This window comes from Oncorhynchus masou, chromosome 29, assembly GCF_036934945.1.
Source record: "Oncorhynchus masou masou isolate Uvic2021 chromosome 29, UVic_Omas_1.1, whole genome shotgun sequence".
Lineage (NCBI taxonomy): Eukaryota > Metazoa > Chordata > Actinopteri > Salmoniformes > Salmonidae > Oncorhynchus > Oncorhynchus masou.
In genome coordinates this window covers 64,052,362-64,079,173 of record NC_088240.1, presented here as the reverse complement: position 1 = coordinate 64,079,173, position 26,812 = coordinate 64,052,362, and the positions used below count along the sequence as shown (strand labels likewise).

The 26,812-nt window shown below is 43.1% G+C and overlaps 1 protein-coding gene across 2 annotated transcripts in view; it reads right to left on the bottom strand.

Annotated features, from left to right (window-relative positions):
- Positions 1-8,112: 8,112 nt before the first annotated feature.
- LOC135520264 (semaphorin-6D-like) overlaps positions 8,113-26,812 on the bottom strand; it is a 162,866-nt gene continuing 144,166 nt past the window's right edge. For both annotated transcript variants that reach the window (XM_064945677.1, XM_064945678.1), the window contains 3 exons: positions 26,737-26,787; positions 22,631-22,795; positions 8,113-10,926 (listed from right to left, as the gene is read on the bottom strand). In XM_064945677.1, the coding sequence (XP_064801749.1) occupies positions 9,560-10,926; positions 22,631-22,795; positions 26,737-26,787 (1,583 nt within the window). In that variant the 3' untranslated portion in view covers positions 8,113-9,559. The remainder of the gene's footprint in view (positions 10,927-22,630; positions 22,796-26,736; positions 26,788-26,812) is intronic.

The window sequence follows — 26,812 nt, the reverse complement described above, 5'->3', positions numbered from 1 at the left end:
GTGTAAAAAGCCTCACCTCATGAGACCTATAGCCTAGCTGATAGGATTTCACCCTTAATTCATAATAGGTATGCCTGTCAATTACCATCACACAACACATTTGTGTTGGTGATAATGAATTTTGAACAGAGAATGGATCCTATAGTATCTATGTGGTGTAGATGAAATACTATTACAGCACATTCCCCCCACATTATTTTCAGCATGAAAGGGTCTTTCATGAAAAGGCAATAAAGGAAGAAGGAGAGCATGAAAGAGAAATTTCATATTTTTCATAGTGCAATTTTCAGGAAAATTAAATGGTTTTCACCCTAGTAGGAAAGAGACTAGAGGCTGCTTGTCTCTGTGCTGTTGAATCCTTGTGTTTCTCCACCAGTGTTAATGGGCCATTTAAAAGGCTCCAAATGCACTGTGGTTTGTGGCCTACTAAACCTTCCCAACTCCTCTCTGGGAACGAGGCCAAACTGGGCCTACTGTAAAAACAAATACTGCAGAAATAGTGAGGAGTTTGAGTTACGGACACTCGTTCTGTGGATAGAGAGTATTTGGCTTATATGTCTGTAAGCTCTTCCATCGTTCTGGCATCCATTTTTATTTCACTGAGTGTAGCTTCTACAGAGCTTAGCAATGATCTGGGCAATAAATGTTTTCATTTTTCAGAAGGAAAACCATTCTGAGAGGATCTATTGCACATACTCAAGTACAAGACCAAAACAAGATATTTGAGGATGTGTCCCTCTTCTTCTCAAACAAATAATAAATAGTATTCTCATCAAAGAGGAACATGATTAATTATGATTTGAACTTATCTTGACTAAATGCACTAATGGAATCTTGTAAGGAACGTTTTGCATCCAAGAACAAGGATCATAGGGTACTGGACCAAATTAGTCATTTCAATAACCCCCTTATCTGATCAAATGTGTACTAATGCCCTTCAAAGCGTACCAAAGTTAATTCAAAACTGACTTGAAAAAAGCCTAACCTTGGTTTCCTCATCCCCTTGTGATACACACTGACAGAAGTTAGCATGCCACTGACTTTTAAGTGAAAACTTCTTTACTGTCAACTTCAGCAAGATGTTTCTGTCGCCAAATGAGATGAAAGCCTTGGTGGTGGAGAATAAAACAAGCTCAAATTAATATCCATTTTAATGAGGAGTTTCCTCCGATCGTTTCCATCGAGTCTTGGGGCCATTCATAAATGGAGTCCTTGTATTCTACTCTCTAGAAAAAGCACAGGGTTGAATTTGCCCTCAGAAGGCTGGCGTCCCTACATCTCTTAGTTGAAGCACACATGCGCTGACTGTGAAAAGAAAATGAGGAACTTTGAGGTTAGAGATTTTACAGTATTTGTCATTCACCAAATAATGTGCAATCAAATAAAGTGTGTTGATATTGTAAAGCCTGGATTCACATTAGTTGAGAACTCAATCAAATGTTAGCAGTGGGAAAAGCAGTGGGAAAAGCAGTGGGAAAAGACTCAGCCGTATTTCTTTATTCTGCGGTCATATTTGTTGTCTGGATTGTCAAACACAATGCTGTGGTCTGCATAGTGACAGCCAGGTGCAGTGAGGCTACCTTCTTTGTTTAAAGCCAGTGACAGTGATGAATGGGACTATATGAACGGGCCACAGAAAAACACAAGAAAGGTTGATGGAGGGAAAAGTATGAAAACAAGGAAGGGACAAGCAGCATTACAAGTGTCCTGAAACCTGGATCAATGTTCTCAGCATCGTCTTTTTTTTGCAGGCAAAACCCTGTCAACTTTTCAGTGACAGTGATTATTCCACTGACAGGTCTCGCTGGTAAGAAATGGGGACTGCGTCTGCCCAGCCGTTCAGACGATCCGTTGGGAGACATGTAATGAATTCTGATGCCAGCTGTCAGTGTGCTGTCGCTAGGGTGGACACATCGGGAATAGGAAGTAATTTTAAGGCGATTCCATGATTCCACTGGAGCTATATTTGTTAGGGTGGGGTGGGGGTGGGGGGGGGGTGGCTTGGGTTGTGGAGAGTGGAATGGGTTGGGGGGTGCAGGTAGGTCACGATGGAATAGCTGACAGCATATAAACCTATTTAGAAGGAGAAAAATACATGGTTTGTGAAGTCAACAGTCAGGCGGATTAAGGGAGGTGTGGGACCATGCAAGGTAATTGGAAAATGTATTTTTCTGTCAATCATACGTGGTGTTTTCTTACATCGGTATTCTATTAGTTTTTCTTCGATGTAGAAAGTTGAAGGACCAATCTAGTCCTGGAATTTGCCAGACAGTGACTTATTTCAGGGCGTTTGATTTTTCTCATCAGGAAAAAAAGTGTAGGTGGTGTTCTGATCGAATTTGTTTCACATTCAGGGGTGAAATTCCTTTATTTGAGGCCAGAGGGCTTTCTCATACACCTTAATTCAAAGACCAGACACACACAAAAAAACAGTCTTCCCATATGGATTCAAGTCACACAGGTATAGGCTTAATTTGTGTCAGTTAAACCAGCTTTAAGTGTAATAAACTGAATGCAAGCAATTGAATATACTCTTTAGTTTTCCAAAGTAAATATTTGCAGTTAAAAGCACCAAAATAAGGTTTATACGTTTAAAAGGACAGCTCTTTCATTCAGGTGCAAAGTGGTTTAAGTGATACGTCTCTGATAAGTTATTTCAAGGGTTGTCTACTTATTTGACCACAGCAGTAGACTCCTATTAAATAAATAAAATGACTCACCTCTGTGTGAGTGGGGCATTTTGACTCTGTAGACTCTCTTCACTCCCACCACTACACCCATGCTAATGCAGTCATGATTACCCAACAGGCACTGGGGATAATTGTGTACGCTAATCAATACAGGCCTGTCAGGTGGAGCCAAAGTCAAGCATTTTCAGCACAGCATTATTGTACCTCATCAACAACATGGAGAAGGTTTACAGCCAAGAGGACAATCCCAGGTCACATCAACACATGTTAACAGTCCTCTTGACTAGGATTTAATATTTCCCCGGTATTTTACAAATTCTTTATCCCAAAAATAAATCACTTTTCCCCTGGGTAACCCAGTGTTTCCCGCTAAAACCGGAAGTGTCAATCTTTAGCATACAAATACTGTATGTCTGGATTGATTCGAGCTTTGATCGGCATGAAAATTCAAACCGGATGCTGCCTGATGAGCCATAGACAAAGGACATTTTATAAGCTCTACATTAAATACATTTTATGAGCCCAAGCCCAATGAAGCCCAAATGATTGTGCAGTCATTCAATACATAACCTATGGTGACTCCCTGCTTATATAAAGGTAAAATAAAATATATAGGTTACCTCACATTACACACGACAGAAAACATAAAAGCCCATAGATGTAGCTATTCTGTCTGAAACAAGCTCCAGTAGGCTACATTTAGTTTTTTGAGTGTGGATCAAGGCCATTCAGAGACTTGTCCCGAAACCACTCCTGCATTGTCTAGGCTGTGTGCTTAGGGTCGTTTTCCTGTTGGAAGGTGAACCTTCACCCTCAGTCTGAGGTTCTGAGCGCTCTGGAGCAGGTTTTCATTAAGGATCCCTCTGTCCTTTGATCTGTTCATCTTTGCCCCAATCTTGATAAGTCTCCCATTCCCTGTCGCTGAAAAACATCCCCAAAGCTTGATGCTGCCACCACCATGCTTCACCGTAGGGATGGTGCCAGGTTTCCTCCATGACGCTTGGCATTCAGGCCAAATAGTTCAATCTAGGTTTCATCAGACCAGAGAATCTTGTTTCTCATGGTCTGAGAGTCCTTTAGGTGGCTTTTGGAAAACTCCAACTGGCCTGTCATGTGCCTTTTACTGAGGAACGGATTCCGTCTGGTTACTCTACCATAAAGGCCTGATTGGAGGAGTGCTGCAGAGATAGTTGTCCTTCTGGAAGGTTCTCCCATCTCCACAGAGGAACTCTAGAGCTCTGTCTGAGTGACCATCGGGTTCTTGGTCACCTCCCTGACCAAGGCCCTTCTCCCCCGATTGCTCAGTTTGGCTGGGCGACCAGCTCCAGGAAGAGTCTTGGTGGTTCCAAACATCCATTTAAGAATGATGAGGCCACTGTGTTCTTGGGGACCTTCAATGCTGTATAAATTCTTTGGTACCCTTCCCTAGATCTGTACCTAGACAAAATCCTCTCTCGGAGCTCTACAGACAATTCCTTTGACCTCATGGCTTGGTTTTTGCTCTGATGTAAACAAGTGTGTGCCTTTCCAAATCATGTCCAATCAATTTAATTTACCACAGGTGGACTGCAATCAAGGTGTAGAAACATCTCAAGGATGATAAATGGAAACAGGATTAACCTAAGCTCAATTTCAAGTCTCATAGCAAAGTGTCTGAATACTTATGTAAATAAGGTATTTCTGTTTTTTCTAAAGACACGTTTTTGCTTTGTCATTATGGGATATTGTGTGTAGATTGCTGAGGATTATTATTATTTTTAAATCCATTTTAAAATAAGTTTGTAACGTAACAAAATGTGGAAAAAGGGAAGGGGTCTTTCCGAAGGCACTGTATATAATATACACGGAAGAAGGTGAATTCACCAATTTGTAAGTCGCTCTGGATAAGAGCGTCTGCTAAATGACTTAAATGTAAATGTAAAAATATAAATGCAACATGTAAAAAGTGTTGGTCCCATGTTTCATGAGCTGAAATGAAAGATCCCAGAAATGTTCCTTAAAACACAAAGCTTTTTTTCTCTAAAATGTTGTGCACAAATTTGGGGAAATCCTTGTTAGTGAGCATTTCTTATTTGCCAAGATAATCCATCCAATTGACAAGTATGGCATAACAAGAAGCTGATTAAACAACATGATCATTACACATTACACCTGTGATGGAGACAATAAAAGACCGCTCTAAAATGTGCAGTTGTGTCACACAACACAATGCCACAGATGCCTCAAGTTGAGGGAGCATGCAATTGGCATGCTGACTGGCAGGAATGTTCACCAGAGTGGTTGCCAGAGAATTTAATGTTAATTTCTCTACCATAAGCCACCTCCGTTGTTTTAGAGAATTTGTCAGTATGTCCAACCAGCATCACAACCAGGCGTCGTGTTGCCGAGGGGTTTGCTGATGTCAAAGTCGTGAACAGAGTGCCCCATGGTGGCAGTGGGGTTATTGTATGGGAGGCATAAGCTACGAACAAGAAACACATTTGCATTTTATCAATGGCAATTTGAATGCACAGAGATACCATGACGAGATCCTGAGGCCCATTGTCGTGCCATTCAACTGCTGCAATCACCTCATGTTTCAGCATGATAATGCACAGCCCCATGTCTCAAGGATCTGTAAACAATTCCTGGAAGCTGAAAACGTCCCCGTTCTTCCATGGCCTGCATACTCACCAGACACGTCACCCATTGAGCATGTTTGGCATGCAGTGGATCGACGTGTATGACAGCATGTTCCAGTTCCAGCCAAAATCCAGCAACAAAACACAGCCATTGAAGAGAAGTGGGACAACATTCCACCGGCCACAATCAACAGCCTGATCAACTCTATATGAAGGATATTTTTTGATTCACGCCCATACTTTTTTAAAATGTGGTCTTCGACCAACAGATGCACATCTGTAATTCCCAGTCATGTGAATTCCATCGATTAGGGCGTAGTTAATTTATTTCAATAGACGGTTTTAATTATATGAACTGTAACTCGGAAAAATCATTGAAATTGTTGCATATTGCATTTATATTTTTGTTCAGTATATGTACACATCTTGAATAGGGTGATCTATTTGGGACGCAATTTGAATGAAATTGAACACTGAGTGCTCAAGTATCCACTGATTTAAAGCAATTATATTCAAGTAATAGGCTGTTAAAAAAACTCTGCAGCTGCGAATAAAAATATGAATATTGTTACAATTAAAAAGTAAAGTGAACCCCAAAAGATAAGTAAATTAGACGTCCATTCAGTCCTTATATGATCCTACTGTTGCAAAGGCTATGCTGCAGCTAATGTAGACCTACCTGTCACAACCCTAAGCGTTGATGATTGATCACGCAGATAGCAGAGAGAAGGCCGGTGAGAAGCCAGATTTAGCCAGATACAATTTAACAGTTCAATTTCATGTCCTGTTGTTGATCAATTATTTCTATTACAATTTAAGGGTTTTTCGCAGTTCTTTATCCCGGGGAAAAGGGAGTGGGTTTGGGCGGGAAGTCTCGGTAACCCTGTTCCCACTATTCAACCCTACTCTTGACAATGGTTTATAAAGATGTTAAATACTTTTGCAATAAAACACAGGTAACTTCTATGTGAGAATAACGTGACACACATCAGAGTCAGTGACACACTTGCAATGTATTTTCTTTTATTTCTATTATAAGAGACATACAATGGTATTCAGTGAGACCAAATTCATAAAAGCCCAAGAGCTTCTGCCAAGAGAATGAAGACATTCTGAATCAACGAGCCCCCTCCCCCAAGATAATGTATTTACACTCTGTGCAATACTGATAACTATTAAAAGTCAAATAGACCATTCCCTTTCCCATACAATCTCAATGCAAACTCAAATAAACTTCACTTCAACTCACCAATAAGTACTGTAGCTGCCCTTTTCCTGTTATGAGATATGGTCACATTCAAAATAAAATACTGGTTTCATGTGTAATGGGAGGGATCCATATGGTCTGTGAGGATTCTACTTATGCGTGTGTTGCATCCACACAGCTAGTTTGTCTAAAACGCAAGAATGTAGCCATCTATAACTAATGTTGTAGTTTATGCTCATGTATCTATCAGTCAGCCCAAGGTGAATTCAAGTGTGAATGGTAAACTTGGGGTCAGACCAGCTTCATGAATCTAGGGCATAAATAGTATTTTCAGATACAATAAGTGTTTTTTTCTCTCTCAAATAATTGACCATGAATCCAGTAACCGATGAAGTAGCCCAGAAAGTGAAACAGCAGAGAGTTCCAGAGGGAGTGGTATTTCTGAGGCCAATCTGACTGCTTTCCCTCTCTCTCCCTGAGGAGAACGCCCGGCAGACGCTTCCGTTCTACGCTCATCAGATCAGGGAGTCCATTCAATTTCTACCTAAAACAATTATAACATCTTCTGATCAGACAAGAAAACACTAAATCCCAACCTTGTGATCTTTTTCGCTACCTGTGGTGTTGAGGTTGAGACCAAGTGATATGTAGGGAGTATCAGAGAGACTGAATAATCTTAACATCTGAGGGACTGATGTCCCCCCTTTTAATCTATTCAGTAGCCTGCTATGCTACAAACAATCAAAAGGTAAAGTTAGCAATCAGGGAAAAAGCCAACCCAGTGAAAACACATGAAAAGGAGGCAAACAAAAAAGATGCAGCCTCAAGCTGTGGTAGTCGCTATGCCAGGGCTGGCAGGCTCACAGTTTAGGGATATCAAAAACCCTAGTTAGAAATACAATACAATACGACCATAACAAAAAAAAAATCTAACACCTATTATATAGCATCTTGGCGCCTTGCATTTACCCCTACCCCATACCACATACTATATTAAATAAGGCACACATTTACACATACAATTAACATTTGGCTAGTATTATTCCTTTATTTACAAACCAATAGCCAAAGTTAATAATTATAATAACTGCTGTCTGTACCATGTTGTGTTTTTGGGGGTGGATGGCCTGATCTTGATCCTGATACATTGGGGGTGGATGGTCTGATCTTGATCCTGATACATTGGGGGTGGATGGTCTGATCTTGATCCTGATACATTGGGGGTGGATGGCCTGATCTTGATCCTGATACATTGGGGGTGGATGGTCTGATCTTGATCCTGATACATTGGGGGTGGATGGTCTGATCTTGATCCTGATACATTGGGGGTGGATGGTCTGATCTTGATCCTGATACATTGGGGGCGGATGGCCTGATCTTGATCCTGATACATTGGGGGCGGATGGCCTGATCTTGATCCTGATACATTGGGGGTGGATGGTCTGATCTTGATCCTGATACATTGGGGGTGGATGGTCTGATCTTGATCCTGATACATTGGGGGTGGATGGCCTGATCTTGATCCTGATACATTGGGGGTGGATGGCCTGATCTTGATCCTGATACATTGGGGGTGGATCCTGATCTTGATCCTGATACATTGGGGGTGGATGGTCTGATCTTGATCCTGATACATTGGGGGTGGATGGTCTGATCTTGATCCTGATACATTGGGGGTGGATGGTCTGATCTTGATCCTGATACATTGGGGGTGGATGGTCTGATCTTGATCCTGATACATTGGGGGTGGATGGCCTGATCTTGATCCTGATACATTGGGGGTGGATGGTCTGATCTTGATCCTGATACATTGGGGGTGGATGGTCTGATCTTGATCCTGATACATTGGGGGTGGATGGTCTGATCTTGATCCTGATACATTGGGGGTGGATGGCCTGATCTTGATCCTGATACATTGGGGGTGGATGGTCTGATCTTGATCCTGATACATTGGGGGTGGATGGTCTGATCTTGATCCTGATACATTGGGGGTTGATGGTCTGATCTTGATCCTGATACATTGGGGGTTGAGTGTCTGGTCCTCTTTGGGTGTGATACATGATAATTATATTAGAATTTATGAGGATCAACTAAGCACCAATGTGATAAAAACATTCTTTAGGAATTGTAGTAGACCGTACTTCATAGACTGTATTAATGCCTTTCATCTGTTTCTCAGGACTTGGCAGGATAGTAGGGTCTCCATTTTCCAAAAAAGAGAACCGCCTAGCATAGTTGTTTTGAGTAGTTTCCTTTGCTTGTCAGTATCCACCATATTGGCCTTTTTTTTGAATGTGAGTAGTACATTCACCATGAACTTGTTAATATGGTAAATGATTACTTATTCTCCTAGTCCACATACTAAGCATGCTGAAACAGGGGCAGGCGGGGCCTTACCTCATTTCGAGAACTTCTATTTGAGATGCCAAACACCAACCAGCAATGTATTTCAACATAATGGGTTCAGTTTCAAAGTAAGGCAAAAAGACAGAGCTACCTTTAAAGGAGTTTTGTTGATGTCATTTCACGGGATACATATACTGCATATGTTTATGTATACATATACGGTGTAGATATAAACACACATATATATACACACACATGCATATATAGAAACACGTTAGGGGGATCAGGACTGTTTGTCAACACTACATAATAAAAGGTAAGCAAAAGCAAGTTTCATAGGTATCGCAAGAAGCTCTAGATTGAATCTTAAGATGTCCGATGTTTAATGGCAAACCCTTCCATAACTAAGTTGCATGGTAAATCCACACTGAGGACATTGGCAGCATAATGTAAGGGGGTCACGTTTCACCAACCATAGTCCCTCACCTTCTATAAGCAAGTAGTTGAGCAATACCAATATGGTACAAAGATATTCAATTGGACAAAAAGGGGGAAATCACAAGTTTGTTTGAGGTTTGTCGACAGCGAGAATGGCTGCCATAAAATCAAGGGCACGTCTTCCACTTTTCACCCATTGAGAGGAGAGGACGAGGCACAGTCACTCTTGTCCTGTTCTCCTCCTCTCCTCTTTCTCCTCAGTAGTTGAAGTTTCCCTGTTGGTTGACGGGAGAGGAGGCAGGGATGAAGAGGGGTTTGGGAGGGACATCGGGTTTGAGGGAGGTGGTCCGGCGGACTATGGCCCCCCGGTGGAGGTATCCTCCGGTATCCTCCTGTTGCTCTCCGTTGTAGCTCTGCTGGCGTGTCAGGTACCCGTTGGGGATGAGCGGGTAGTGGATCTCGCAGGCGCTGCCGGTGGAGTTCATTCGAGCCAGCATAGGGGGTGGTTGGTGCTGGTGGCCGTTACGCTGGCTGAAGCTTTGCTGTCGGTGAACCATCCCTCCACCACCCCCTCCGTTGGCAATCTTAGTGGCAGCGGTAATCAGTGAGTGTCTCTGGGAAGAGTGCCTCCGCTCCAGGGTGGACTGGTGGTGAGGGGGCATGTCTGGAGGTACGTCCATGCGGCGGGTCAGGCTGTCTCTGGGCAGGGTGGACGAGCTGTAGTAAGGCGCCGACTCGGTCTCTGGGATGTGCGGCTGGATGCGGTTGGCAAAAGCTAGTTGACTCCCATGGCAACCGCCGCTGGCTGACAGGCCGGATGAAGTCATGACCTGGGTGTTCTTGCTGGAGTTGGCCTCGTGGATGTGTTTGAGCAGCTCGTCCAGTGATGTGACCTCCATCACCTTCTGCGGGTAGCAGGGGTAAGGCTGCTGGACCAACATGCGCTCAGTATTGTGGATCTTGCGCTCCTCCAGGTGCTGGGGTCCACCGACCAAGGCATGCCCATTGGCCAGAGCTTGCCCATTGGAGAAGCTGTGAGAGTAGGGGTAGATCTGCTGGTGGAGCAGGCCTGAGCTGGGCCTGGAACCTTGTCCCATGTTGTGGGACTTGGGCTCCTTGGCATTGTTGCAGTTCTGGTTCTTCTCCCACTGGTTCTTGAAAGCCTTCATGTTCTTGATGGGCAGTTCAGGGGTGGAGTCTGGGGTGGGCAGACCAGAGAGCTCCGAAGAGTGGTGTAGGTGATGGGGGTGAACCAGGTCTCCCATGGTCATCCCTGGGTGGTGACCACCATTCCGTCTGGGTGCTCCTTGACGATGCTCCTTCCCGTTCTGGAAGAAGGAGTTGTAGAGCTTGGGCGAGGACACCTCCATTTTATCCTCCTTGTTCTGGCTGTCCAGCAGGCCATTGAGCTTGGCCAGGCTGCGTAGGGACAGGGCGTGAGGGATGGGGGCCTCCGGGTCCTTGGCCAGCCTCTTGGTCTTGTTGCCGGTGTGGTTGCAGTAGCAGGAGACCAGAAAGCCTGAGAGGAAGGCTCCAAGGACAAAGGCCACCAGCACACAGGCGATCAGCAGGGTGTAGTGGACACTGTGGTTGGTCTTCTCCATCTCGGGAGGCCGTCGGACACCTTCACAGAAAAAAAGAGTGAGAACAAAATGGTCTTTAGTGTAATGAAACCAGATACCTAGAAGAGACTATAATTTCTATGAGGTCAAGCAGGCAGCAGCTGGAAAATACAGATTGTGTTTACAGAAGCTCTACTACGTGGGAAGCAGCATTGCAGAGGTGTTGGAACTAGCCCCTTGGCTTTCCTCCCTCTGTTAATGAATCAATAAACTATTTCTTGCCAAGACCTCATCTTTCGTCTCCAACTGCAAAGAGTGGCAGAGGGCAAGAGCTCCCCAGTCAGTGAGAACTCAACTCCAAAATGAGTTTGGGCTTTAAATATTGATGGGTGCACTGGCAGGAGACTGATGTCTTTCACACTGGCTGTGCTTTGAAATGCATGGATCAGGGTGAGTGCACCTGCGATGAACTTGCCAAAAATAACCAACTCGACTAACTAGCTCATAGAATACATCACTCTTTAATTGAACGAGAGTCTGACTGATTCAAATTTTTGTTTGGGAAAACATCTGAACTGCCGCAACTAAGCACCTGAAAATCTCAAGGTTCTCTCAACACTATGAAAACGCCCTTGGATGGTGTGACCCTGCCACTATATTTGCCTAATGGCATCTGAGATTCGACAGGAGGAGTGATACTAGCCACCTCTCTCACAATCAGAGCTCATTTACAAAGGCTGCTGCCATCTGTGGTGTCAGGCCCTGCTCCAACCTTAATGATAGTCTCTGTGAAATTGATAAGTCTGGGGAGGAGAATTGGCCCGCACTGGGAGGAGAAATGCAGGTGTCTCAAATAGGCTAATTGCATCCCGTAATGAGAGCTCAGGTTAGGCAGTAATGGGCAATGATAGTGCCAGCTTTAGACGTAACTGTGGTGATGGGATGTTGAAGATGATGAGGAGGGGGGTGGGGGTCTAAATGATTGGGCCCAAGAGAGACTTGTCGAGGGTTTCTCTCTTTCGATGAAATTACAAAGAGTTGCCACATGCTTCAGCTTTAACAGAGTGAGGGCACTTGATTAGAAGGGAATTTCACTGAGGGAATTTACAATTAGGCGTTTAGCGGAATCAAACATCTCGTACAACAATTTCAATGACAGCAGTGTCTTACACGTCATAAATTCTTTAAATGGGTTTTGTTCAAATAGGTTGCCAAAACATTATTCTGTCTGAATAAGAAAAACATTGTTGGGTCGAAAACTGGAGTGTGTGAGGGTAAATGCAGGCAGCATACCAATACCATTTGAAAGATATTCTGTAATTTATAAGGGAAAGGGAGATGTGAATAATAACTCACATGAATCTACAGTACATGCAGAACACAGCACAGAATGACCTTGGATACATTTATTTAAAAAAAAAGAAGCTTTTAGGTCAAGTGTGTGTGTGTATATCATTAGGTATATATGTGGAGAACAAGTATGCAGTGCACACACAGTATGTCCTCAGGTATTTCTGAATGTGGAGAACAGGTATGCACACACACACACACACACACACACACACACACACACACACACACACACACACACACACACACACACACACACACACACACACACACACACACACACACGGCTGAAGAAATGAGTAGCAAAGCTCCACTGCAGCTTCAAGCACAAACTCATCATGAATCTATACAAGTAACAAAAGCACAACGGGGAAAATCTCAATGTGTCAATAGAGGCGCACAGACATCAGCCTTGAAGCTCCTGGCACTTTGCTAGTAACTCTAAAGGGTACTTGTCACCATTACCGTTTGTCTTCGACAGCCTCTTAATACAAACAGAGAGAAGATGGGGCAGAATTAGCATCAAACAAGGATTGGTTCTTTGGTCTTGAAGGAGCTGCCGACACGAGTGTCTCTTTGCCTGGCGTTGATGGAAAGTTATATGTAGGTCACAAAGTTACAGGAGAAGTGTCTGCTCCCTGTCTCTCTCTCAGCGCTATCAGGAAGTAAAGGCTTTTAGAGCACTGCAAAGCTCTATATCACTATCAATTGGGCCATTTGCTCTACATCAGTGAGTAGAATACTGAGTGTCATTCCCCTATAGAGAGATGCAATATACTGTACAATCACATCCTCCTGGCAATAATGTTAAATTCACAGAGTAAGTTTAACGTGCTGCTTTGAAATCGCGAGTTCTATCCATTCAAGTGCTATATCCATTGTATTTCTATGGCGTTGGCATGGCGATGCTTCGTTTATCCTATCTGTCCTAGGCCAGTGTGTCAGAGTGAGCCGAGGCAGTGTGGCAGCATGGGGGTTTTATGAATAATACAGGCCAGGATGCCCATGTCTCTGTGTGGCTTCCCCCAGCCTCCCTGTGGCTCCCAGCTCCCAGTCCTGTGACTCATCTGGGACCCCTGACCAGGACCCTATGACTATTGAAGGGTTCCACATGGCTGAGGAGCTATGAGTCAAGCGACACAGTGGGGATACGCAGATCTCCAACCCCACGCACAACCTGTCACAACACGTTTGGGGCTGGAGTGGATGACTCAATCGGGCCGTATGCGTGACATATGGTGGCATGGTCACAGTGAAATTAATACCCACTGAATCATCGCATGGGGGGACTGGTGTGCTGTTAGATGTCGCACAGGAGGCATAGCATGCAGGCAAACAGTTGACGATAAAGCATTGCCCCAAGACAGTGTTGAAAGAAAATAACTTTAAAAATGGTCAAATGAATCATTTTATGAGCCAATATTGTACGACACCTCTGATAAAGAGGTGAAACAAAAAGGTTTGAGAGCGCTGTTTTAATGTAACATGTGACCATTCATTGGAGTTGTCTGCACCTGTAGTGGTAGAGTTGCATTAAAAATGTTAGTAAAATATAGGTGTGGTATATAAAGATATATGGTGCCGCAGGATAATTGAAGCTCCTCAAAGCAACAATAACCTCCTCTCAATGGTTTATATAATGTTAATAACAGTGTTTTTCCATTTGTTTTTCTCGGTTGTCATGCTATATCTTTAGCCAAAGTGTGGGTTCAGCATGGTCTCTGCTGAACAGAGGCCTACTATACGTGTAATCCGTGACATACAGGAACACACACACATTAAGAACTCTCAAGTCTTCTAAAAAGGTAAACACACATATGGTTGCGATTTGACAGGAGGGAAGGAGAGGAGAAATGGTGACAGAAAGGGAGAGAGAGGGGGGACAGCTGGAAGTATTCATGCTGGAGAGGAAGAGAGCGACAAAGAGAGAGAGATACAGTAGGGAGAGAAAATATAACTTCAGTAAGAAACTGCCAGGCAACGGAAAAGAGAGAGAGCGGAACAGGACAGAAAAGAGACGAGCAAGAGAAATAGAGAAAATAAAATGAAAAAGAATGTGGCAGAAAGCTGGGGACAAAAAGTGACAGAAATAGAGTGTGAGAAAGAATGTGCAGGGAGCAGATTGTAAGGGGGAGGCTGGGAGATGATGATGGAGAGAGAGAGATGTGTCAAAGTGAGTGACAGATTGTCAGCCTGGTGGGTTTTGAAGCCTCGCTCTCAGAAGCAGCTGTGTTTTGGTACGTAGAAGGACCCCGCTTGACGCTCTTTACCATAATGGTAAAAATAGACAAGGCTGTGCATTATGTAACTGAGCTAAAGCGATACGCAACCTGTAGTCTGTTCTGTGTTTCACTAATTGGGGATGGGTTGCGCGAGGAGCGATTCTGGAGTGTGAAGTGCTATTTCGGCAGGTGATAAAATAACTCCAAAACAAACAAAAACAAAAGAAGTGAAACACAAACAACGCAAGCAGGGGTTTTCACCTTTGACTCACATCTAACCCTTCTCTGAGATGCTTAAAACCGATAGCTATATAAATCATACAGATTCATTTATTTCCATAAAATGCCCAAATGAACTACTACTTTACATACCTCAGAAGTGTATCAGCGTCATGCTGTGCTTTATTCTACTGCATGCATAGAATCAGTTAGCCATCTGCAGTGTTGGTTGCCAAATGGATGGTCTTGAGAATCAGGGATTTAGGATAAACTGGACAGCAACCGATTATTGAGCTGGGATACTACGGTGCTTTTGGTAATCTTGATTGCTGATACCTAACTATGGCATGGAATGTTGGAATATAGGCACGGCTCGACTTTGGGACAATTCCAAGGTACAGTACGCAAATGTTGTTTTCAAAGTGAACTATCCCTTTAAAGATTGTGACAATACACTGCTGCTCTATTGTGTCAATACACTGCTCAAGATGGCACTTATAGTGCCTTCAGAAAGTATTGATACCCCTGTACTTACTCTACATTTTGCTGTGTTATAGCCTGAATTCAAAATGTATCAAATGTATTATTTTTCTTATCCATCTACACACAATACCCAGTAATGACAAAATGGAAACATGTTTTTAGAAATGTGCAAAATGTATTGAAAATTTAAAAAATAAATATTTAATTTAATTAAGTATTCACACCCCTGACAATACTTTGTAGAAACACCTTTGGCAGCGATTACTGTGAGTCTTTCTGGGCAAGTCTCTAAGAGCTTTCCATACCTGGATGGTACAACATTTGCCCATAATTTTAAGAATTCTTCAAGCTCTTCAAGAACTCTTCATCAACTTTCACATCTTGCCATAGATTTTCAAGTAGATTTAAGTCAAAACAGTAACGTGGCCACTCAGGAACATTCATGGTCTTCTTGGTAAGCAACTCCAGGTGTAGATTTGGCCTTGTGTTTTAGGTTTTTGTCCTGCTGAAAGGTTAATTAATCTCCCAGTGTCTGGTGGAAAGCAGATTGAACCAGGTTTTCCTCTAGGATTTTGCCTTGCTTAGCTCCATTATGTTTCATTTTTATCTTGAAAAACTCCCCAGTCCTTAAAGATTAAAAGCTTTACATTTTTTATGAATTGGTAAACATTTCAAAAAACATAATTCCACTTTGACATTATGGGGTATTGTGTGTAGGCCAGTGACCAAAAATCTAAATTTAATCCATTCGAAAATTCAGGCTGTAACACAACAACATGTTAAAAAAGGGGTGTGAATACTTTCTGAAGGTACTGTAGCAAGGCACTGGAAACGACTCCTGAGTACTATATTTGCATCAAGTAAAGACGTTCCAAAATAGCCTGATTAGTTTCTGTTTCTCTACAGCTGAAGGGAGAATGTAATAGTTCCATTAAAGGGTACTTCATTCCATAGCGCTGCAATGAGTCAAAATGGCCCCAGGCTTCGCAGGCAACCATTAACCCCAACTAATGCCAGAGATGTATTTTCTGCTGTGGAAAACACAACAACAAATCATCGGCTGATATACTACAAGCACTGTGAGTGTTTTCAAAATTAGACACGAACAGGAGTCTGCTAACTAAAATTCGGAGTACTTGACAGTTCAAATAGCTGATGCTTGGGTAATGATGAACACAGTTAACGCTCTGTGTTTGTGGTGTGTGAGCGTGTGCAAAAGGGGTTCTGGGTGTTCATGTGAATGAATTCAATCATGTACTCTCATTATTAAGAATATGCATAATATTACACATCAGTGCCCAACCAATTGGACGCGGCTTGATTTATGCACACACGAGGTAATATGATACGCTGTAATGTAACTGGTTCAGTCCAATTGAAAAAGAGTGCTAATGACATGATGCCATTTTATTAGAAGTGTGGTGATGCATGTAGAGCATCAAGAGGTTTCACTGAGGAGACTTGTGTTGAATACTAGTCAAAAAATTAAATAAGGTGCTAATGGAGAGATCGAAATGTACACATTAGTTACCTGGAGGAAAATGGGGGATGGTCATGCTTTTTCAAATTTCAGTCACGGGGAGGGTTTAGTGTAACAACAATATCATGGAATAAAATATAATAAATTAGGAAATGATAGTTTCTCATATAGACTGTTCATATAGGCCTACCTGTTATGTGGCTGCGGTGTTAAACAATGAGTGGCTTTTTCTCGAATTCAATGATGATCAGATACTTCAGTTGTATCTGGTTCTGTTGCGATACATTTTAACAGTTGATCACTTTAGCACTGTTCCTAACTTAGACTATCCTATTTTTTTGTGGTACTTTTACCCCTTTTTTCTCCCCAATTTCGTGATATCCAATTTGTAGTTACAGTCTTGTCCCATCACTGCAACTACCCCACGTACTCGGGAGAGGTGAAGGCCTAGAGCCATGTGTCCTCCAAAACAAGCTGCAATACTTCATGACACACTGCTCGCTTAACCCAGAAGCCAGTCGCACCAATGTGTAAGCAGAAACACCGTCCAACTGGCGACCAGACTCCACTTGCAGGCGCCCGGTCCACCACAAGGAGTTGCTAGAGTGCGATAGGACAAGGAAATCCCAGCTGGCCAAACCCTCCCCTAACCCGAACGACACTGGGCCAATTGTGCGCCGCCTCATGGGTCTTCCAATCAAGGACGGCTGTGCCACAGCCTGGGATCGAAACGAGTCTGTAGTGATGCTTCAAGCACTGCGATGCAGTGCCTTAGACCTAAGCCGACTATCCTCTTTTTTAACAATAGCCAGAATTTAAATCTAAATGGCTTCGGTGCTGCAGCATGCATTCATTCGTTGTCATGCTCTCTTGTGGTATAAAAAAAATATTCTGCAAGTCTCCAGTCATTTTCATAAAAATGACATAGAATTGCATAGAAATGCATTTATAAAAGGCATTTTTTTCATAGACTAAGTGAATAAGAGGATAGATTCATGCAGTGCTTTTATTATAATGGATATCTTTTCACACACCCTTGTCTGTGGTGGTTTGAGAATCCACTACCTTCTGGCTACTTTGCATTGTAATTCTTACAAAAAAGGCTCTTGTCTGTCCTAAGAGTGAGGGTAAACGGTAAGCATGTTTTTTGCTATCCACTTAATATTTTAATTATTATTTTGGGTATTGGGGAGTTTTTTTTTTTCAAATGTTCAGGGAGGGTCAGATAAAAATATATTTTACTGAAGGGAAGGCCATCCATTTTAATTTCAGAGAGATCCGATTTTCTCCAAGTATCCCTCATTACAAATAACATAGTTAGTTTTGAGAATGACACAAATATTAATTTCCACAGTTTGCTGATTCAGTGTCTTTTGATATTTTTGTCAGATGTTACTATGGAATACTGAAATATAATTACAAGCATTTCATAAGTGTCAAAGGCTTTTATTGACAATTACATGAAGTTGACGCAAAGAATCAATATTTGCAGTGTTGACCCTTGCATGCTGTCAATTAACTTCTGGGCCACATCCTGACTGATGGCAGCCCATTTTTGCATAATCAATGCTTGGAGTTCGTCAGAATTTGTGGGGTTTTGTTTCTCCCCCCGCCTCTTGAGGACTGACCACAAATTCTCAATGGGATTAAGGTCTGGGGAGTTTCCTGGCCATGGACCCAAAATATCGATGTTTTGTTCCCATTTAGTTATCACTTTTGCCTTATGGCAAGGTGCTCCATCATGCTGGAAAAGACATTGCTCGTCACCAAACTGTTCCTGGATGGATGGGAGAAGTTGCTCTCGGAGGATGTGTTGGTACCACTCTTCATTCATGGCTGTGTTCTTAGGCAAAATTGTGAGTGAGCCCACTCCCTTGGCTGAGAAGCAACCCCACACATGAATGGTCTCAGGATGCTTCACTGTTGGCATGACACAGGACTGATGGTAGCGCTCACCTTGTCTTCCCCGGACAAGCTTTTTTCCGGATGCCCCAAACAATCGGAAAGGGGATTCATCAGAGAAATTACTTTACCCCAGTCCTCAGCAGTCCAATCCCTGTACCTTTTGCAGAATATCAGTCTGTCCCTGATGTTTTTCCTGGAGAGAAGTGGCTTCTTTGCTGCCCTTCTTGACACCAGGCCATCCTCCAAAAGTCTTCGCCTCACTGTGCGTGCAGATGCACTCACACCTGCCTGCTGCCATTCCTGAGCAAGATCTGTACTGGTGGTGCCCCGATCCCGCAGCTGAATAAACTTTGGGAGACGGTCCTGGCGCTTGCTGGACTTTCTTGGGCGCCCTGAAGCCTTCTTCACAACAATTGAACCGCTCTCCTTTAAGTTCTTGATGATCTGATACATGTTTGATTTAGGTGCAATCTTACTGCCAGCAATATCCTTGCCTGTGAAGCCCTTTTTGTGCAAAGCAATGATGATGGCATTTGTTTCCTTGCAGGTAACCATGATTGACAGAGGAAGGACAATGATTCCAAGCACCACCCTCCTTTTGAAGCTTCCAGTCAGTTATTCGAACTCAATCAGCATGACAGAGTGATCTCCGGCCTTGTCCTCGTCAACACTCACACCTGTGTTAACAAGAGAATCACTGACATGATGTCAACTGGTCCTTTTGTGGCAGAGCTGAAATGCAGTGGAAATGTTTCTTTGGGGATTCAGTTAATTTGCATGGCAAACAGCGACTTTACAATTAATTGCAATTTATCTGATCACTCTCCATAACATTCTGGAGTATATGCAAATTGCCATCATACAAACTAAGGCAGCAGACTTTGTGAAAATGTATATTTGTGTCATTCTCAAAACTTTAGGCCACAACTGTACAATCCCTTAGAACCTGGCAAGTAGAGACCAATTTGCCATAATATTTCAGTAAATCACTCAACGCTGACTTTGAAAACCAAGATATTATCTGTCAAAACATGAGCGATAATACAGTTTAAAGACACATTTTCTATTTCAAACTGCTTTGAAATAGACATAGTTCAAGTAGTGTCTGATAGCCTCATCCACCATCAAATCAAGCATGGCACTACATGCAGTGGGACATTTCACATGCAGTTGCATCAGGAATAAAGTAAAGAGAATAAAGAGGTCATTCACCATTCAGCACCTGGTAAAGCTACTGTATTCCAGAGCCAATCCCTAACATAACTCCGAAACAAACATTAACTGTCTGGATAGAAAAGCAGCTCTGGAAGAACCATAGCGTCACCAAACAGTGGCCTGAAACACACGCCTAAAGCCACAGAGAAACAACTGCTTGTAGGCAACAAACACACACAAAGCACAGTTTCAGTCATAGGCTTTGAAACTGGGTAGAGAGTTCACAGGGGGAAAAGGGGGAGAGAAGGAGAGGAAGATTCAACCAAGGAGGCAGATAAGGGTTAGTCAGTCCAACCGAAAAACAGGCAGGTTAATAGAGAACTATTCCCCAGGGGTAAGGGGTCGAGGAGACAGAAAGGGATAATGGGTTGGGGTTAGGAGTCAGGACAACTGCGTGTGTGGATCTGTACACTGTGGGCCCAAACGTCACTGGGACACTCAACATTCTGATGTTGACTAACACTCTGGTCTCCATGGTGTTAACATGATAATAAAAATGTAATGGTGACACTAAGCACTCTGAACATGAGTTGTCCAGGACTAGGGTTAATATGTGAACGGGAAACCAGTCCCTAATGTTGTCAAACAGGCAAGAACATGTTGTGAACGACTTTATGTATAGTGCATGTTTTGAGGTGTTAATTTTGCTGCGTATGGAAAGATGTAGTATTGTGTATGTACTGTATATGGCCAGTGGGGAGGTGTACAGTACAGAGCCCTACAGTGTGTGTTTTCACAGTAAAAGCTGATGTTAATCATAGCTGTTATGAAGAGCGAGTAATTCTGGGCAGAATAATTAAAGGAAACTGTGGTCTAGTTAAAGTAACCTTTATTTAGTGTCATTACCACATGACTAAGTAGTGATGCTAAATTGGCTGTAACAGCTGTGACTGAGGCACTTTAGTGAGGTGGGTAACATTTTCCTGGTTATGATGAATAGCTTAATGTACACACCCAGCTTGAGGAGGATGCTGCATAGGATTGTTGATATGCCTAAACTATCCATGTTTTTTGAGTTTATAATGCACAACTTAAAATGGATTTAACGACATAGCATGACTGATGATGTCGTAATCAAGAAGAGAGGTGATATGAGTGTTGAGTTGTATTGTTGGCTAGACAGGAAGTGATGTAACCTGGTGTCTATATTCCTCGAGCCACTGAGATATAAACAAGAGTAAGGAACTGGCACCGTCCCTCCAGGACACCAACCCCTTTTCAGCAGCAAAGAGAAGTTCAGCCTGAGTTCATTCTCTGCTCTTCTCCTAGTGCTTTAATGAGTTTCAAAGCCCTGCCTGCTTGCCTCTATTATCGAGTTGTCTCCCTGTACTTGTCAGCTAAATTAGCTGCAAGCAAGGTTCTTTTTTTGCCGTACCCACACAGGTTCATTTGAATATGGAGACGACCCCGGAGGTCTGTTTAAAATAAGCTAAGCAGGAAGTAACACTGGGAAAACAAACAGCGAGGTCTAAATAATGTGTGTTTGTGTAGGTTGAAGCACTCTGACACTGTAGGGAGGTAGGCGTTCTCCCTTGATGGAAACACAGTGTCGAACTGCAGCTAAATGATTGCTGGAAATGTTCATAACAGCAAGGTCTCAAAAGGGGTGCTTGTACTTGTATTTTGGTCAGTCATAGTCTTTATATAATACATTGTTTCTATCCGTAGCTGGATGAATCATGTCACCTTGTATTTGCATCTGTGTAGGCCTTACATAAAATAAAAACAAAAGCTGTTGGGATGCAATTCGAGAGGGCTGCAGAATTGCTATTACTAGCTTGCGGTAAATTGTTTTTGTTTATTGTGCCAAAGATGTTTCAAACCTGTCTCAAGGCCAGCCTTAAACTTACATCAGCGCTATCTAGGCTCTTGTCAAATTAACCTCAGTTTACAGAAGTACATTATGAGTTGTATTGGTGCTGAGCTAGAACAAAAGCCTGCACCCACGGCTGCCCTCCAGGACCAGAGTTTCTTGACCCCTATTCTACCTACAGTGTTTGGGTGCACCAGAGAGAGAGGCCTTCCTGGAACTGCCACGCTGTTACTTCCAGAACAGTTCCTCTCTCGCCTTATCAGCCAGGTCCCCGTGCTTTTGATTGAACCGGCAGCCAGGCGACACTAGCCCATGCTGAAATAGATTGCGTTGCCCAAGTTTCTATTACGGTTTCCCCTTGTCCGCACGCCGGCTGCTGGTTATTTATTTGTTACAGGCTTTTCTCATTTGAGCCTGGGTGGCTCATCATTGCAGCCGGAGACTCTGTCGGTCTGAATGGAACCCATCACTACACAGGATTTATGGACTCCTGACAAGGCGCCAGAGGAGCGCAGCAAGGAGAGCCTGGGCTAAAGGAAATAGCATCAACGAACAGTCTTCCCATCCTGCTGAATATTAGGAGCTCTGGTTGGTTTCCTATTGGGAGTAATCTGGGAATGACATTTAGGAAGCAGCGCTCTAGACAGCGTGAGAAGAGAAGACGTGCTTGGTCCTGTGTGATTATGAAAGTGTGTCCCGCTGGAGAGGGGAGAGTAAGCTACCCTAGAATATGGACAAATTAAGAGATGAGGAGACAAGCAGGAGTCATTTTGTTTGGAAATGTCCAAACAAAATCACTCCTGCTTGTCTCCTCATCTCTTAATTGTTCAATGGATTTGAAGAGTTAATTGAAGGGTTAATTGGAGCCAATGCAGTATCTATTTAACTGATTTAGCCTCTCTCACTCATGGTTGCTTCATTAAGTGAGTGGATATATGGTTAAACCTTCAGTGTCCTACACAGAGTGTTAGAGTGTTAGTGAACAGCATGGTTAGCAGTGTGCAGTGAAGCTTCAGGGCCCATCAATGCAATCCAGTGCAGGTCAAAGTTCAGCAGACACAGACACCCCACCCCCTTACCCTCCATCTCCACACTGATTGGTTCCGAGTCAGGTGACCCCTGGTCCCCAACTGGGACTGGAGGACCGCCATCTGGACCTGTACCTCTTTCAGTGTCACCTGCCACCTTTGGGAATGGGGCCACCTGATTGGTTGTGCTGGCGGTTGTTGTGGGTGTGGTCTTCCCTGTTGTTGTGCAGGTGGGGGAGGGGTAACAAAGTAACCCGTTAGTGAAATGGAAATGCAGCACACAAAAACACCTAAATATAAAATGTTGTTTTATGACCAGGGAAGGATTCTTAGTGCCTTGGAGAAAAAACGTAAATCCAGCATGAAAAAAAGATTACTGTCATAATTACTGTGAAGCTGATGATGACAATGAGAACATTAACATAAAGAGTGCTTTGAAGAGAATTGAATCCATGAGTGCAATAAATAAAGTAGGTAGCCTATACATTACACGTAAAGCACTCCTCCATAGGTGCAACATGATTCAGTGCTTTAGAACCAACGTTTTCCCCCACTGTTTAATGCCCTTAACAGATAAAACATTCAGGTGTTGCAGCAATTACGAGTCATTGGAGAAATACACTCAGGGGCAATATGGTCATGATTTGGCTGCAGTGCTGGCCTTAAGATTTACAAAACTGCTGCCTTTGTTACCGAACCAGTGAGAAATCTCTTGACCCGGCACTGCAGCACATTCTACACAGCAAAACCCTGTTGTTGTGGACGCTACCGGCTGGTGCATGAATGACTCTTCCAGCACATACAAACTTTGATATACAGTTACCTTTCACAGCCGATTTCCTTTACTAAGTAGTTTGACAGATGAGGTGAAATGGATAGCAGTAGCTGAGGTAATGGTAGGTAATGATTTACAGCAACTTCCAGTTCTCTGCTTCACTAAACTGTTTTACAGGTAGTTATTGTATAACCTACATGGGGAATGGTCTATGAAAAATGTGACAATGTCAACATATCCAATTAGGATCTATACTGGTACTGTGGGGTTATGTGGGGTCTGAGTCTATGGATCCAATACGGGTCTGTACTGTGAGAGACCTGGCAGAAGAAAGCACTGTCATCGTCACAACACCCATCATGAGTGTCTTCCTAATTCTCTGACAGTGGATGTCCTTGAGGCCTTGTGTGCAGCACGCCGCTATTGACGTGAACATTTCGCTAATAAGCCGGCCATAATGTTAGCATACTGGAGTGTGCCAGCCCAGATTGAAAGCGAAAGGCCCGCTCTCGATGCCAGTTGATAGTTTTCACTCTGAATAAGGTGCCCTGTCAGAGCACCATCTGCGCCAGGCAAATTAAAACGGCACACCGGGGGAGTTCAGCCTTGGCATGCCAGACAACAGCTCCAAGGGCTGCATTATTAGTTCAATTTATCAACATTGTGTGTGTGCATTGTTTCCTCCTTTACAGAGAGAAAAGCACAATAGGCAGTGGGGAATGGTTTGATTGTCCACACTGCTGGGTGTTTGTCTCTCGCTGCTTTCTCTATGGGATGGGATTGTTCCATTCCCGGGAAATAGTAAGAAAGGACTCAGGAACCAACGCACATCAGCGAGAATGGTATTGTTCAACACTATGGGGTGTTCTATTGGAGCTTGGACTCAAAGGATTTTGTCATTCTGCAGGTCTGAGTCTGAAGTATGACAGTGTGTGAAGTACTTCAAACAGAGTACAGAGGCATGGATGGAGTAATCGCCTGGTGGAATTAGCCAGTGGGGTTGCTCATCTAGTCCCACTGCCCACTAAGCGGCACTACTTCCTTTAGCAGAGAGGATACGGAGAACAAAGGCATTGTGGGAATGTGGAGGTCTGAGGCTAAGCTGCAGTGCAGACAGTATTGCTTCTGTTCTGAAGTAGATGAAAAGGCTGGACTGGACACTGGATGGATGGTATTGTTGAGATATAATGGCCAGCAACTCTCACTAAGATGGTCTCAATGCTGTGTTTATCACTTCTAGGGATAAGCAGCCACCATCAGTACCCATGGATAATTTGTAAGGTGACAAAGGGATATACAGTTGAAGTCGGAAGTTTACATACACTTAGGTTCGAGTCATTAAAACTCGTTTTTCAAACACTCCACAAATTTCTTGTTAACAAACTCTAGTTTTGGCAAGTCAGTTAGGACTTCTACTTTGTGCATGACAAGTAATTTTTTAAACAATTGTTTACAGACAGATTATTTCACTTATAATTCACTGTATCACAATTCTGGTTCATTCTTGGGAGCAATTTCCAAATGCCTGAAGGTACAATGTTCATCATAGTACGCAAGTATAAAAACCATGGGGCCACGCAGCCTTCATACCGCTCTAGAAGGAGACGCGTTCTGTCTCCTAGAGATGATGGTGCGAAAAGTGAAAATCAATCCCAGAACAACAGTAAAGGACCTTGTGAAGATGTAGGAAACGGGTACAAAAGTATCTATATCCACAGTAAAACGAGTCCTATATCGACATAACCTGAAAGGCCGCTCAGTAAGGATGAAGCCACTGCTCCAAAACCGCCATAAAAAAAGCAAGACTACGGTTTGCAACTGCACATAGGGACAAAGACTATCATACTTTTTGGGGAAATGTCCCCTGGTCTGATGAAACAACAATAGAACTGCTTGGCCATAATGACCATCGTTATGTTTGGAGGAAAAAGGGGGAGCCTTGCAAACTGAAGAACACCATCCCAACCGTGAAGCACGGGGTGGCAGTATCATATTGTGGGGGTGCTTTGCTGCAGGAGGGACTGGTGCACTTCACAAAATAGAGGAAGGAACATTATGTGGATATATTGAAGCAACATCTCAAGACATCAGTCAGGAAGTTAAAGCTTGGTCGCAAATGGGTCTTCCAAATGGACAATGACCTTAAGCATACTTCCAAAGTTGTCGCAAAATGGCTTAAGGACAACACAGTCAAGGTATTGCAGTGGTCATCACAAAGCCCTGACCTCAATCCTATAGAAACTTTGTGGGCAGAACTGAAAAAGCATTTGTGAGCAAGGAGGCCTACAAACCTGACTCAGTTACACCAGCTCTGTCAGGAGGAATGGACCAAAATTCACCCAACTTATTTTGGGAAGCTTGTGGAAGGCAACCCGAAACATTTAACCCAAGTTCAACAATTAAATGGCAATGCTACCAAATACTAATTGAGTGTATGTATACTTCTGACCCACTGGGAATGTGATGAAAGAATTAAAAGTTGAAATAAATCACTCGACTATTATTCTGACATTTCATTTTCTTAAAATAAAGTGGTGATCCTAACTGACCCAAGACAGGATTTTTCTACTAGGATTAAATGTCATGAATTATGGGAAAACAGAGTTTAAATGCGTTTGGCTAAGGTGTATGTAAACTTCCAACTTTCAACTGTATCTATTTTTTTTCTACCAGCAACTACTTTTAGGGAAAATTGTGGATTCCCATTGAATTAGACTGATAAGTAAGTCTGAGAGGAGTGAGCCTGAATGAGTTCACCAATTGTATCACTACCTACCTCACTAGTTAACTAACTAGTCGGCTAACTCAGCTAACCGAAAACCATTGAGCTACATCAATAAGTGCAGTAAACAATTCTGCTCTCTGACAGAAAACAATCATTAAGTCATGGCCCATGGATGTCATTATCATAATTTGAAGGTAATTCTACAGTAATTGTTTATTAATGCAAAGTTAGAATACATCTCAGCTGAGAGCACTAGCAATGTGCTTTAGCGCCTGCTGCCAGCCACTGAGCTCTGTAGCCACCCTGCTCTATGGACAGGCAGTGGGGAGTAATGGAGTGTTACAGGGATGATGATTCTCCTTGATAAAGGGAACTAGGCAGCTTGACCACTGGCGCTGCTAGCCTGTTAAACATCCATGCTGGTGCTGCTGCCACGACTAGCTTTGGACAATAGCTCCAATGTTAAAGATAGCTGTTCATGTGAGAGAGGTGGTGTTGCTGTTCTCTGCAACAAACGTTCCTGAACTTCTCATGTTGCATAACAACTTCAAAAAAGGGGAATAGAGATGTTGCTTACAAGGCTTTGCTAGCGTTAGCCTGTAACCTCAGACAGTTCGACAAGCTTTAAAAATAGAGGTTAAAGAAATGTCAACTGACCATATGCTGAATCAGCAAGAGTGTTTTGCTTGCGTGTGGTCGCCAGGACATCTAGAGAAGAAAAGGGAAAGCAACA